Source organism: Gouania willdenowi, chromosome 16 (genome assembly GCF_900634775.1).
Source record: "Gouania willdenowi chromosome 16, fGouWil2.1, whole genome shotgun sequence".
Taxonomy (NCBI): Eukaryota; Metazoa; Chordata; class Actinopteri; order Blenniiformes; family Gobiesocidae; genus Gouania; species Gouania willdenowi.
The window spans coordinates 27,936,122-27,951,672 of NC_041059.1; the positions used below are offsets into that span (position 1 = coordinate 27,936,122).

General features: G+C 38.6%; 1 protein-coding gene across 2 annotated transcripts in view; it reads left to right on the forward strand.

The window, feature by feature from the left end:
* Positions 1-347: 347 nt before the first annotated feature.
* The window catches only part of mbpb (myelin basic protein b), an 86,016-nt gene continuing 70,812 nt past the window's right edge, over positions 348-15,551 (forward strand). The window contains exon 1 of one of the 2 annotated variants that reach the window (XM_028470241.1): positions 348-711. Coding sequence is in view for 1 of the 2 variants with exons in the window: in XM_028470240.1 (XP_028326041.1) it covers positions 8,652-8,664 (13 nt within the window). In the remaining variant the exon portion in view is untranslated. Of the gene's footprint in view, positions 712-8,636; positions 8,665-15,551 lie in introns of those variants that run through there. The other variant, XM_028470240.1, reaches the window with a different exon arrangement.

Sequence of the window (15,551 nt, forward strand, 5' to 3'; positions counted from 1 at the left end):
GTTCTTCCTTGCTCTGTTGTAACTTTTGACAGTCTACAAAACTCCACGTTTTTCACGGTCTGACCGATTAGTACAGCCAAAAACAGGGCAATAGTTCACCATTTCCTCTCAAAATTCGGGGTTGTTTGTAAACCTGCTGCGTACCGCCAAAATGGCGACTTCCGGGTTGATGACGCGCCGTGAAAACCCTCTATAGGATCAGACGATTTTCTTTCAATTTTACTTCCTCTTGCACATTTCTAGTTCAACAATCACATTGTTGTGTAATATATCAGTGGTTGGTTTGCAGCTTCCCGTCTGTTTACCAGTGATCTGAGTCATTTCTTTAAAGTGTCTGTATGAGGAACCTGCAGGAAGTTGCACCAGCAGGCGTGCACCGACGTGCTTTTTGAGCCTGGATGTCTTTGGCGGACTATAGCTGCATTCCGCCCCACCCCTTACAAACATCATCATCACCACCACCACCACCGATACAACCTCAATCAGGAAGCATTCAGACCTGTTTTCTGCTCCTAATCTCGTTCTCTTTTCTTGCCCTGACTGAGAGCGGTGGCTGATCACACGGTACCGGAGGGGAGGAGAGGAGACGCCGCTATTGTCGGTGCTGTTGTCGGTGGTTGGAGCTCAGCTGACTGGAGACAGTTGGTTCCATCCCAGTCCGAGGCTCAGCTGTGGATGCATCTGACACAGACTATAGCCGGAGAAGGAAGGGTACGTGTGCGCACAGTAGAGCTAGTTAACATTCACACATGCATGGATCCCTGGAGTAAACAGTCACTCACACACACACGTACACGCCATGGGCGGTTTTGGTTTCAATCACAGGCTACATTGATACTGTAAATGTGTAAACACGCCATCCACGTCGACTTGTTTACCGTGCGTAGCAAAAACGTGTGGAAACGTGCGCGTAGATGTACGCTGACTTAACTGATGTATCTCAGTAAACTTGTTTCAACATCATGGGCTTTGGTGTTGTTCAAGCATCCCTGTCACCACGTGAAAGTGTCAGGTGCTGCCCCGCTAAATAATAACCCACCCTCACAGCTGCGCCCCCGGATACAGAACCCCGTTTACGTATCGCGCATTTTAACCTTTCTTTGACTCGTAGCTACATATTTCCCAATTTTGAGAGACAGTTATACTTATTTCCAATTCAATTATGCTCTATCTTATGTGCGGTTTGGATAACAATGACAAAACATAACTCAAATATTTTAAATGTATTTAAACAATTAAAACGTGTAAAGCTGAGTGAAAAGTTGTCAGGTAAAGTCTGCGTTAACCAGAGGTACGTGGAAAAAGTACTAGTTACTCTTCAGTACTCAAGTAACAGTATAGATACTTGAATGAAAAAAAAGTATGGTAAAAGTGTTGAAGTTGCTTCCTTACTTGAGTAAAATTAAAAAAAAGAACATGCTACTTAATGTCCTAAAGTTAAAAAGTAAAACAAATATCGCTTATAATACATATTTTTCAAATTACCAAATACTGGTACATGGAGACAAGTTAAATTGTGGAGAATTTTTCACTCATAATAAATACATTTTGTAAATGTTAAGAAAAAGAGCAGTTTTGAGTTTAAGAACTTGTAGAAAACTGGCGTCTTTTTTTTTCTGACGTTGTGACGTCATCTTCAAAGGTCTTAAAAGTAACGAACTAATAGGCAAATGTATTTGTATAGCAAATTTCATACACAAGGCAAGTCACTGTGCTTTACGTCATCAAAAAGTGCAACAGAAAATGTTCAACTGCTTAAAAATCAATAACATTTAAAATCATCAACAAAAAAGGAGTAGAAAGTTACAGATATTTGTTTAAAAAAGTAAGGAGTAAAAGTAAAAAGTCGCCCAAAAAATAAATACTCAAGTAAATTACAGATTCCAGAAAAAACTACTTAAGTACAGTGACAAAGTATTTGTGCTTTGCTACTTGTCACCTCTGGCGTTAACATTAGCTATGAAGCTGAATATTCTTATTCTATTTAGTAAATATAATAGCTGATATATTTTTTGTATAACATTTTACTTTACTTAATTACGTGTGTCATGTCAACACCCGGAGCCCACCTTAAATTGGCCTTTTTCACATTTGACTTCTGAACGGAAGCTAATCAGTATGAGAAACTAAAGTTTTTAAAGATTTATTACTTGGAGAAACCCCCAGACATTCATATTATCATAATTACAGTAATATCGGTAGTAGTTCACTTAGAGAGTGAAAGTGTACAATTTATTGTTGCTACGTATGTTGCTTTGTAGCTACCAGGATTAGCTTAAAGCTAATTGTGAGCCTCTACTCCTGTCATCAGACTTCATTTTAGAACTCTATGAAAGTTGTTAAACTTATCAGTTTTAAGTGCTTTAAACATCACTTTTATGGCTCCAGTTGGAGTTTATTTTAAGTATCTGAGATTAACAATTGTTGACATAGATCAGGTTTCTATTAGTATACTGACTGCCGAGGCCCAACACATACAGTGCAATATGCAGCCTGGAGGAAATTAAGTATTACATCCCTGTTTATCCCTGACAAGGCTTGTCTGAACCTTGTTCCACTGACTGAACATAAGGTCTATAACGCCGGCAACACATGCTCTGTAAGACCTGTTTAACAAAATGGCTCATTCATGAGCAAATGGCACATAGAGCAGCTGGAAATGTAATGTAATATTATAGCTACGTATGTGTGCTAATGAAAGATAAGAGCTCAAAGCTGGGATGACATGCTCACTCTTGTTGCAGTACACAAGCTATAAATAAAACCCTCACACATGAGTGGTTGTTTGTGTCGGCGCAGAACTGATTTACGAAACCCTGCCATCGTCAATGTCCTTTAACCACTGAGAAACAGACCTGAGGGAGGGTTTGATAGAGTCTATGTTTAGGCTTTGTTTCCTTGTGCTAAGTGGAAGACTTGAACTGGTGGTTAAAGTCACAGCAGCAACAATAGCGTAACTTTATCCTTGCTCTGTGGATTACTGCTTTAAAAGAATTACAGGAATTTTTGGAATGTTTAACTCTGCAGTTGAGGTGTGTTTGTTCCAAGGTGAGGTATAGCAGAATCTGTAGCGTAACCCTATGCCTGCACTCTCTTGTTTGCCTGTGAGTACCTGAGTCAAAAAAGGCCCCAAGAATGCATTCCTCAGCATTTCTTAGGATTTGCAACTGCCTGGAGGGAAAAAATGTCACGTGTCTCATCGCTGCGTTCCTTAGTTGTAACGATCATGCCACTTTCAGAAACAACCTTGAGAACTCTGGTTTGACATGAAAACGAAGGACCCCTGTTATACCCTTATTCTCCTTCATGTTCTTTTTCTAACTCTATCACGCTGTTGAATCTGCAGGTGGCATGCCTTCGTTAGTCACCTTCTTGCAAGCACACTCACAAACTTCCTCTCTTTAGTCACTTCCCGTCCTTGTCTGTGCTCATTCTTGGTAGACGGGTTGAGTCACATTACCTGCTGGAGGAACACTTCCAACATGGAATCAGCCTTGTTAGTTTTGCCCAAGGTGTGGCAATCGCGCCGCAGTGATGTGCAACAACGTCACGGCTAGCATAAGCACCTATGACGCTCCCAGCACACTTTAGACCAGTGGTTCTCAAATAGGGGTACGTTTACACTAAGGGGTACGTGATGGCAGTGGAAAATTTGTGTAAAATTAACAAATAAAGAGTCAGTCTTGGTCCCACGCCAGGTGTGAGATGACCAGGAATTATAAAAACTATAGAAATAAATCTTTTCAGAAGCCACTGATTCAGCTTTTCAACCTTGGGGTCAGGACCCCTTGTGGGGTTGCCTGATGTTTCTAAAAAAATTGTAATAGATTTTTAAAATTTTTAAACAATTATTCTTTTTTTTTAATTAAAACGGCACACAATCTTAAACAACTGTATTTCTATACTTTCACTTTTTTGAATCTAGTTCAACTAAAATGCAGAAAAAAGATATATATATATATATATATATATGATTATCAAAAAACAATTCTTAAAAGTTTGACAACCACTGCTTTAGACCAGTGTAACACTAGGGGTAAGTGTTGACAACAACAAAAATAAATAAATAAATAAAGCATTAAACAAATGGGGTTTTATAATATTTATTTTTAGTTTAGTAATGACGATGGAAATTATCTTCATTAGAACATGAACTGAAAATATAAATGTCAGTCTTGGTTCCACTCCAGATGGGAGTGGCCAGAAATGATCAAAGCTATAGAAATAAATCTATTCAGGAGGCACTACATACTGTTTCATTCCACTTATTTACAAAGTGAAATTATTTATAACATGCGTTAGCATCATTATGCTTTATGGTTGTTGCTTTTTTTGTAGTTTTCTAAGCAAAACGTTGTAGTCGGACAAAGGGGGTACTTGGATTCAGGAATAATAGAAAGGGGGTACTTAATACGGCTGTGCAATATATTGAGATTCAAGATGTATCGCGTTTTCTTTTTTGGTGATATAGAAAATTACAATATTGCAATATATATCGATGTATGTATTTTTTTATAGCTTATTTTGTATTAAACTACTCGTTTTAGCTTTTGTTGCATCTCAGAACATCATGGAAAGCACAGTTTGTTTGTTAATTGGTTTATTTAACAGGGACAGTGTACAGTCATATCAATACTAAAAATATACCAGATTTAGTCAAAAGGCTATTTTTCATCTGCAGTCCCTGAACTGAATGTTCAATTGTCACCGTAAATGAATACTAATTACAGAAAATGTACAACAAAATATATAGTAAAAAAGATGATCACTGAGTGTGTCTTAACACAGACCTTCACCTAAACAAGCCACACCTAAGAACTCACTCACACGTGCTGTCCTTTATAGGAGAAAAAGCCAAAAGTGGCACAAAGTGGCATAAGTAAATAAATGTGCTTGTGTGGCATTTTGCATCAGCAAATTTAACTTAGGATTGTCTTTCTGGTTAGGCTTCATTTTAAGTCAAACATCTAGATTTTGAGAAAAAAATATTGAGATATAAGTTTTGGTCTATATCGCCCAGCCCCTAATACTTGAGCCAAAAAGTTTGAGAACCACTGCTTTAGGCAACCTCTCAGGTGGTAGCAGGAGGTTCCCTGTGACATGTTAAGCTTGTGCACATGGCCATAAGGTGCGTGCAACAAAGCCAAAAACACATGTTTGAGCTAACAAATCACTACACCTGCATGTAGACTGTGCTGCACCTTGGGGAGAGTTGCTGTTGCTTTAGAAACCATGGCACACTTAGAGCTGTACAACAAAGAATGTATCACACTGATGATGCAAAATGTCACACTCAGTGCACTGGTACCATCAAAGGTCTGATCATCTACACCCGCATCATTGACAAAAATATCCTCATTGTTAGCCTCCAAAAGGGGCTAATGGATAATATAATAAACGACACACTGAATATTACTCATTTGAGTGGGTATTTATTGTGAAAATAATAATCACACCTCTTGCCTATTGCTGCTTATTTAACCATTACCCATGCAGGCTTTGTGTTTTGATATTTAGAATTAGGTAATTTTGCTTTGGTAACATGTTGGTGTTAGCAACTTCTATCATTAAATAACATATTTAAAAATATATATTAATACTAAAATTATAACATATACCTTAAGGGTGTAAGAAAAAATGTATCGCAACATTTCCCCGCTCGATATATAGTATACATAAGTACTTTAGAAAGCTGTCATATTTTATGTAACCATGTTTAACTAGGATATCTCCAATCGTGTGCTTCATGTGAGCAGACGCAATTGTTGTGAAATTGTGGGAGTCACAACCAGTGACATTTCAGCAATGTGGAGACAATCCAAACTTATTGTACAACGTTAGACACAACAAGATTTCCAGCCGTCTTTGAACATGTAAACAAAAATTAATCTAAATATTTTCTACTGGCATTAACTAAATAGTAAGCGTGTCAGTTGTCCAACAATAATTTTTGGTCATATTAGGGAGTAATGAAGCAATAGTTTACCAAGTGTTTAAAACATAGAGTTTAGCAGAACATCCTTATTACCAGGAGTACACATAAGTGATGCCTAAAATAAACAATGCACACCAGATCAAATGTAACAAAAATATTTGTACTTAAGATTTGAAGATGAATAGAAGTGAACAATGAGTCGGCTCCTGATTGTGAGTTATTTTGTTTTAGTTTTTTAGCCCCACCTCCATGGTCAATCCGTGGGATTGACTCTGTATGTGTCCAATGAGGGGTGGAGAGGGAAGGAGCTACAGACACACAGCAGCACAGTGCACTAAAAGGGAGCAATAGGGAGTGAGATGATCACACAGAAACTAGACATGTTATGGGAAATGAGTGAAAGAAAACAGTGTTAAGTTTGGACATATGAATGAATGAATGTCCTAAAAAATTCTGGACTGTGCCACATAAATATTTCATTTCACACAGTCTCCATAAACAACCTGGGAGCATAGCATAGGAGAACAGTCGATCCCTCTGTGACAAACACTGGACTTTTTGTGTATTCATTATTTTTAGTACTCGTTGTGATCTTACAGGTCCCATGTCATGTCATTTTTCACCCGTCTCCATTTGTTCTAAGAACCCCAAAAACACAGTATTTGAGGTTTATTTTCCCAAAATCGCCTGTTTTCCATTGTTTTAGCCTCTGAAAAGTTACTTTCTCTACACAAACAGACTGACTTGAGGCCTACTTATGCATATTCATGAGTGGGTGTGTCTATAGACGGGACACTGACTTCCTCCTCCCCGCACGGTGACATAGGGCCAGAGGACGGTCCGCTCTCCTCTCACCCACTCCGTAGCCGAGCTCATGCTGCTTTATATACATGAGACAGAGCGTGGGGGCGGGGCGTTCGCCAGTACATACATTGACTGTAGAAAATACATACATAGCACTGCACGAAGGATGCTGAAATGCTCATCTTTGTGGGTGTGTCTGTTTACATGTCAATCACGGCAGAGAGCTTCCTGGAGCTTCTCCAGCTCAGTGCCGCGTCAAATTCGTCATCAAAGTGGGAACGCGTCATTAAATTGGAGCGAGGTGTTTGGGGTCACCCTGCAGTAAGAAAGGAGCAAATCACCCTCTAACTAATGATTGAGGAAATCAATGAAAAAAACACTTTAGGCATGTGTATGAAGCCCAAATAGCACTTTTATAATGTTTAAAGCACAGAAAAGTTGATTTAGCATAACATGGGCCCTCAAAGTACAAAAAAACAACTTGTGAATAATAAATGCTTGAAAAAATGTATGTTTTAAAAATAGTATTATTAATATGATTATTTTAACAATAATTTTGTAATAGTTATTGTGAGCAACAAAGAAAAATCCATGCGAGAGCCGAATGAGCCGGCTCTTAGACTGCAGAGCAAAGTATGAGCTACAATCCACTGAGAGGAACACGATCAAACCCTAAAATCTTCAGTCATCCAGCTTTTGATGAGCCAGCTAACAGCAGAGCTCAGAGAGCAGGGGAAGTAACATATCTTATCACAGGCTGAACCAGGGAGGAAGCAGTATGACAGTTTGTTGGAAATCAGAACTTTCGGTGCCTCAAAAACGCAACCTTTTGTACGTGCTCGAATAGCAGTCATTTCATTTTGTTTTTCCGGTGTCTAAACGGCAATCATTTCTACATTATGTTTTCAGCCATTTCATTAGAAAGCTTCATATTCGATGAGGCTTTAACACACATTTTATTTGTGCTGCTTCTATTCATTTCCAGTTTAAATTAATGGAAAATGTCACATTTATCCACACATCCCTCTGTTCTGTTCTTCCTGTCCTATTTAACCGCTTGCTCAATATACATCATTGATGTTGTTTTAACTATCGATAAAACAATAGCTCACTCATACCTAATTTATCATGTTTAGGAACATAGACGTCACGTCAGCGTCACTTTTCTGTTTATTTCAGTTTCTTTGTTTTTCCCTGTTTAAGTGTTTTGATTTAGATGGTTTCCTGGCTATTACATTTCGTGAAATCATGCCAAACATGCTAAATAGTGATTATAGAGTCGATCACTGTTATTAATTTAAGTTTTATAAGTTAGACGACTTACAGAAATGGGAGGGTTGCGTTGCGTTGGCTACACTTTCGACGCTCAGCCACCGGTTGATGGGAAAATACTACGGAAATGCACGATATGGTCACAAAACATGTTTTGCTAGAAACCCAGCATAGCAGAGTGATTGGAGGTGTAATGCTTCTGCCGAGACCTGTCACCAGGTAAAATGATCACCAATTCAGCCAATACACCATCAGCTAAACTTGTCTTTGAACCAGAGCTTTTTCCAGATTTGAGTGCAGTAATAATATCGCAACACATTAAAAACACACATTTCTTTTCATTACTCCGACCTTAACACGTAGCGCAAGTTTTTGAACGGGTTTATAGGCATAATTGGATACATTCGTCCGATTGTCACGCTTTCTAGACATTCAGTCATCTGTTTTCCAGTGAAAATTAGTGGGTAAATGTGTTATATTGTCTCAAAACATGTATGTTTGGAATACGTGGGAGAAAAAAAAACAATATTTTTTTTTCCCTTCCAGAATGTTAATTTCTTTTTCTCTGTAAGGATAATCGGAGGTCCTATGGAACATGTGGTTTCAGACTGTGTGTGGAAATGAACAAAAACAACAAAACATGCAGATTAGAGGTAACGTGTACATTTTGCTTTGAAAGATGTGATTCAACCCTGATCTCAATCGTTGGAAAATAGTTGCAGTGACAAATGGAGAAGTGAGATCTGCACGTTTTATCATGAACTGTCACCTGACTTAGCACTGAGGTGGAGATAATAGAGGTTTTCAGCTATTTTTCACATTGGGACAAGTTCTTGGCCGGCCGTTTTTTATTTCCTACTTCATCCTCTGTTTTTTTCTAAATATTGCAATTTCAATGCCATTGAATTGGATTAGATTTGGCTGGATTATCCAGTAATTAACATTATATGGCAGATTTGGAACATCTGAAGCATGCTTTAATAGTAAAATAGACAACGTGCTGTGAGATGACGTACTGCTATGCTCACGTTGCTCTGAGAGTTATTGACTGATTGCTTAAAATCATCCCTCACTCCTCCTCAGCCCTCCAAACACAGACACATGGACACATGCACGTGTGGCATTCATTACGTAATTGACTCTCACAGAAGAAGCAAACATGGAGCAGTGACTGAGGGTTAAAAAGGAAGCTGTTGTCTTGCAAGCACAACAGCAACCTTCAAGCAAAACAATGAAAACAAGCCAAGCAACAGTGGACAGAAGCACACGTGTGCCAGTCAGATTAATGGATTTCTCAATACATGGTTGAGCAGAGACGTTGATTAACAACAACCTTTGTGGCAATTGTGGCACCAGATAAAGACTATTTTTCAAAAATATATGTGATTTGAAAAGATTAATTATAGGAAAAGCATTTTGTTGAACTTGAGCCGTGGCTGTGGAGTGTTGTGCACTGTGCTCTTTTGTGTTTCATATACGTAGGTGAAGTATCTATTTGTGCGCAATCAGCTGAAAGAACACAAAAAGCCAGAGAATCGTGACCCATCCTGATTATTGAGTGCAGGAGCCTATCAAAGGGTGCAAGGCCAGTGCTGTTGTAAACGTGTTTCTGAGCCGCCATCATCGGAATCACACCTTTATTAAGAGATTCAATGCAACTTTAAATAAGTTTTGGAACTTAGAAAGGTGAAATATTTCTCACAGTAAGCCATCCATAGGGCTTACAGAGTGGTTCAAATTGGGAAAATATTCAGTAAAGATCAGTTTAAGTGACTGACTGAGATGAATCAGAAGTAACACATTCTATCCAAATACAACCAAGGTTTAGAATAATCATCTTTGAGATTTCATAGGGCTGGGCAATAGCTCGAGATTCAAGATGTACCAAGTTTTCCATTTTGGCAATATAAAAACTGACAGTATTGCCTATATCAATGTATACAGTATATATATATATATTTTTTTTTTTTCCTAGCTTATTTTGTATTAAAATTAGGGCCGGGAATCGATTTAAAAAAAAAAACAAAAAAAAACAACTAATTAATCACAAATCTGAAAAAAATTAAACGCGATAAATCACGATAAAAAAATGCCAGCAATGAATTGCAGTTTATTGTGTTGTCGGCTTCTAATAAACAGGCAAAGATGTAGAAATAAAGGTTTGTTTTAACCAAATATTTGCATAGAAAGTGCATAACTCTGAGGTGTAACAAAAAATAACTTAATACATCTTTAAAGGACAAAGCTTATACATTTCTTGTGATTCAAAACATTGTTTGTGCAACATTGTACTATTCTATAATGTCAACAAAGAACAGAAAATTAGAACCTCAGCTGTAAAGCTCGCACAATTTGTTACAAATGAGCTTAATTATTTGTTTGAAATGCAATTATGTAATGCAAACAATGTACAGTCATTTTTCACAGCAGCAGTAGAACATCAGTATCACAAAGCCGTGATCTTCTTTGTTCTGTTAGCTTTGATTCCGACTTGTAGCGGTTCAACATCATTTGGATGGTCTCCGCTTCTTCGTCTGTGTCTGAATCAAATGACGCTTGTAAGAAAATCTTCTTCTTCACATCTGCACATCTGTTGTTTCAGGAGTCTTGGGGATTTCTTCCTCTTTTAGTAGCTTCGTTAAAGAACTCCACACTTCACCTCGCTCAGATTTGGGCAGGCATTTTAATTTTTTGAATCTCGGACCAAGAGCAGTTGCCATCTTGAACCAAGAGAGATTGGCATTTTGATTTCGTTGAGACAGGACCTCAGAAAAGGCCTTTTTGAGCCAAACTATGTTCACCGGATCATCGTCTGAAGGCTCCATGATTCTGAAGACGTGGCACAAGGCAGGCAGCTAAGCTGAGCAGGAGACGTAGTGCTCTCCATGCAGTGTTTCTGTGACATATCTGTAAAGAGAGGGATAATGGGTTAATTCATTAGCGCATTAGTGCACTTAAAAATGTCAAGATCAAATCAGGACTATAATAGGCTCGAAAATTGATCTAAATGTGACTAAATTGTGTTTGAACTGAGTGTAAACCATGCCTAAACCAGAAAAACACATAACCTAAATGTATTACTAAAGTATAAATGAAATCATCTCTAATTAAAATGAATAAAGCCTAAAATTCCAGAGGGCCTTCAGTACCACACGAAGAATACTCAAGTATAACTGGTCTAGGGCACACAAATGGTTCATAAATGCATTTAAATAAGCAATAACTTAACCAATAAATGTAATTTCTAAAAAATAAAAATAAATAGAATATTCATCTGCATGGTTCAAGAAGCTCTGCCAACTTCCTCAGTTTTGCACGCTCAGCTTCGGTAAGCATGGAGATTTTGCTGTTTTGCTCTGACAGTGTTGCAGCTATTGGTGCTTTCTTTTGCTGGACCCTTTTCATCATCTCTAAAGTGGAGTTCCACCTAGTACGCACATCTTGAATGAGGCATTCTTCTTTTTGATTAAGTGCCACTTGTTGTTCATTCAGCTCTCGAGTATTGGATGGACAGTGCTTAAAGTAACTCACTCTTTTACGGCATTTGGCCAAAACTGAGTCAAAACCACTATCGGGCCGTGCAACAATGATTGATCGCAGTTTAGCGTGTGCATTGCTCAGCAGATGTTCATAGGGAAGCTGTCTCACAGCTGCTGTCATATTGCGTGCACTGTCTGTTCCAAGTGTTGAGATCTGTGGGGTGGCAGTCGCTCCAGTGGTATCTATCATTGTGTCCTTGGGCAAGACACTTCACCCACATTGCCTAGTATGAATGTAATGTGTGAGTGAGTGTTGGTGGTGGTCGGAGGGGCTGATGGCGCACTATGGCAGCCTCGCTTCCGTCAGTCTGCCCCAGGGCAGCTGTGGCTACAATAGTTGCTTAACACCATTAAGTGTAGAGTGTCCAAAAAAGCGCTATATAAAATTGATGTATTATTATTATTAGATCTATTTGTCAATATTCCATTCACGTGCATGCAGGCCTCAGCACGGTAGTGCTCATTGGATTTGCTCACTATTAAAGCAAACACCATTCATCGTCAACAAAGTGAGCTGTAACCCCCAAATAGTTTTCGTTTCCACATGAAGTCCAGTGACTCCTGTGAGGGCGACATAAGGTGCTTTCTGCAATATGTCAAGTTTTTTAGCCCTTTTTTGTTGTACAGCGTGTCAATTTTTTGGAAATAATGGTTTTTCTGGCAGGAAGTTTATACGTTGTGTCCCCCATTGCAGTTTGAAGTACCTGACACAATCCCACATTTGTATTGCAGCAATTTGTAGCTATCCAACAAGCAATTGCATTGGTTAACTTCTCATTAATCTGTTTGAAAAACAGCCCCCCTCTAGCACCAAACCTCTCCTCCAGAGTTGTTTGTCGTAGTCTGTCGGGTCTGCCTGACGCCGCTGAACCCGGATGCTTCACTGTATATGATACATTAAAGCTGATAAACGTCTCGATGTCCCGCCCTAAACAGCTCTGCTTCCTCCCACTGCCTCGACCATCTAGCAGATGCCACGCCCCTATTATTCTGCATGTGCAGAAATCAATCTTAAAGCACTGTGTAATTTTGCATCATCAAACTTTACCCTGAATTGTCTTTCTGGTAAGACTTTATTTTAATTAAAATGATCAAGATTTATATTGTAAATCGCCATTTTCAGAAAAATATTGAGATATGAATTTTGGCCCATATCGCCCAGCCCTAGCATTTCATTTTGAAGTGGAAGAGCTGTAGAAGCAAAGGGCCACAGCAGTAACAAAGTAAATACGTTTTCATAATGGTTGTTGACTTTAGGACAATGGAAGTTGTTGGCTCTTTATTTTAAAGAAAGCATCCCCCACCACCAATTTTTACCAGTAGTGATGCATGCTGGGTGATTTGAGTAATTCCCAGCATTCAACACTATGGCTGAAGCACAGGACACAGTCCCTTGACGCATTTAACCCAACTAAATCTCACCAGCATGATGTTCCATTCTCAAAAATAATCTTCCCATCTGCAGGCTTTATGGGAAAACTGTGATAACATATACTGAAAATATGATTGTATTATGTAAAAAATGAAAACAGGAAATGAGTAAAATCACAAACTAAAAAAAGTTAACTTCCCATGTTTTACGTCAAAGAGAATCTTGTGAGAGAAGTGTAAGAACATCTTCAGTTACAGTCCATTCTTTGAATACAGATAGATTTAAATTAGTCTTTGTCAAGTGTACACTGCTTCACATCGTCTACTAAGTGTTTCCTAAATCTTGGCACTGAAGATGATAACAATATTTGTTGGTGGTTCGCCTGGTTTAGGAGACAATCCAAACTGGCTGCCAACCAGATCTTCTGTTGTGTTTTAACAGGTGAGTCACGTAGAGAGACATTCCTCCACTTTGGCTGCAGATCTCTTTTTGAGTTGGTGTTTGATAGAGTGAGACTACATTCAATAGAATTCATCTTCATTTATATAGCCCCAAATACAACACGTCATTTTAAGGCACTCGTCACAAAATATACTTAGGTTTTCCAGCAACAACGGAGATTAAAATAAACTTTCAGCAGAACTGGGCTAAGAGGTGGCAGCGTCCATCTGCTGGACTGGTTGTGGTTGGTGGGCAGGAAGAGCAGAACAGAACAAGATAGGGAGAAAAAACACACAGAATTCATTAGCTGGTTAAATTAATTAATTGATTTTGGTTGGCAAAATACTGAAAATGTGGACAGACTAATTAAAATTGGAGAGGTAGGAGGAGAGGACCTAAACAGTGGTCATGGTTACATGAGGTTTTTAAATTTGGAATTAATTATTCCGTATTAGATTTTTCAGAATTAAAGTGTACTGCTTCATGTTTACATATAAATAGTAATTCCAAATTGAGGTTTACATGGAAAATAGGTTCATTCTGCTTTTTTCAATTCCCCATTAGGTGTGGTGGTTGGGAAAGGCTCTGATTGGACGGAGGCGAACGTGACGTATCATGTTTATCGGGATAAAACGCACAACAAACCCATTCTTTTCAGCAACAACAGCTTGACAATAACATACAGTTTCACTTTTGTCAGCTGAGGAAGAGAAGAGAGATAGGGTAGGGGAGAAGGAAGATAGAAGGCCATACTTTGGTCAGTCAAAGCCAGTGGCATATTAATGGCTCCGTTCATTCACTTTTTTCATTACATTCATGTCTTTTAAGGCTCTTATTGAATAAATAGTCTCGGCTCGAATCCTGCTTTCTCCGGGCGGCCATCTTGGATTATGTGATCTTCAGCACGTCATCGCGACAAGTCGAGCACAGAACGACTGGAATTAACTTCAAGCAGAATTAAGCATTTACAAGATCGAGGAATTATTTAATTCAGAATAAACCAGCCAACTAATTTAGATTTAAGTTTATTTCAGAATTACATTTGCATTCAAATTTAAGTGTTTACAAGATCAGTGTAAAGGTGATTTAACTTTTATTCTGAATTAAAGGGTAATAAAAGCTCCCATGTAAACATGGCCACAGTGAGTAAGGTGGAAGGGTTAGGGCCATGGTTTGGGAGTCAATGTACAGTAGGGACAAAGAAGTGGGAGATATGCCACTGTTGCGCGTGCGTGTGTGTGAGAGAGAACCCACGGAGGAGATGAGAGTCCCACATGGTAACCAGGTAGAGAGTCACACACACACACACATCTCAAAACATGTCAAATTGACTCACTGATGGTACTTCAATTTCATTCCTATTTCCCCTTTGACACGACTTCCACATTTCACATCATATTTCTGTGCTAGTCAAAACAAAGTTAACACAGTCAACAGTTCCTATATCTCTGCTTCAAATAATGGAAGATAGATTATCTCATCAACCTTCATATTCTTCTTAATTTATTACATTGATGCACCATAACACAAAATATTGGTTCTGTTCGTAATTCAAAACTCAGATTAATCAGTCCATTTTTATGTGCTTTGTGTTACACAGATATGTTGTTTATTCTCTGTGATGCTGCAGCAGTGGGACATTGCTGTGCTGCTAAACAGAACAATCCACATTGAAATTCTGCACTGTACACTGAGACATAGAGCATTCGAATAGACATGGAGCCTCGAGAATGGAAAAAATTGTGTTCATCAAAATACCCTATGAGCTCTTTGTGTATCAGCCATAAGTCCATGCAAGCTGGTTTTTTCAACAGTTCGGAGTGTTGTGGTTTCTACTTCTCTATAGTTGGCAAATATGTTGAATGAATTTCTTTTGAAACATGGTTGAAGCAGGGGTGGTAAAGGCTCAGCTTCTGCCTATCTTGCCACTGCATTCGCGACTTACGCCAGAGTTGGGTGGACCTTTTCTACATTCTCTGCTGATTAGTACTGGTACAGGATATGTATGGTTGGTGGACGCACTGAGACATAGTGTTTACGGGTGTCCTGATTGGATATTGATATCGGTCTGATATCAGACAGAATACGAATATCAGATTTTTTTGGACTGCTTCTGAAATCTCCGATATAAACGCTCCGATAAGTTTTTGTCCCCGCCCTCAGTTGTTCCCACCATATACTGACTGTA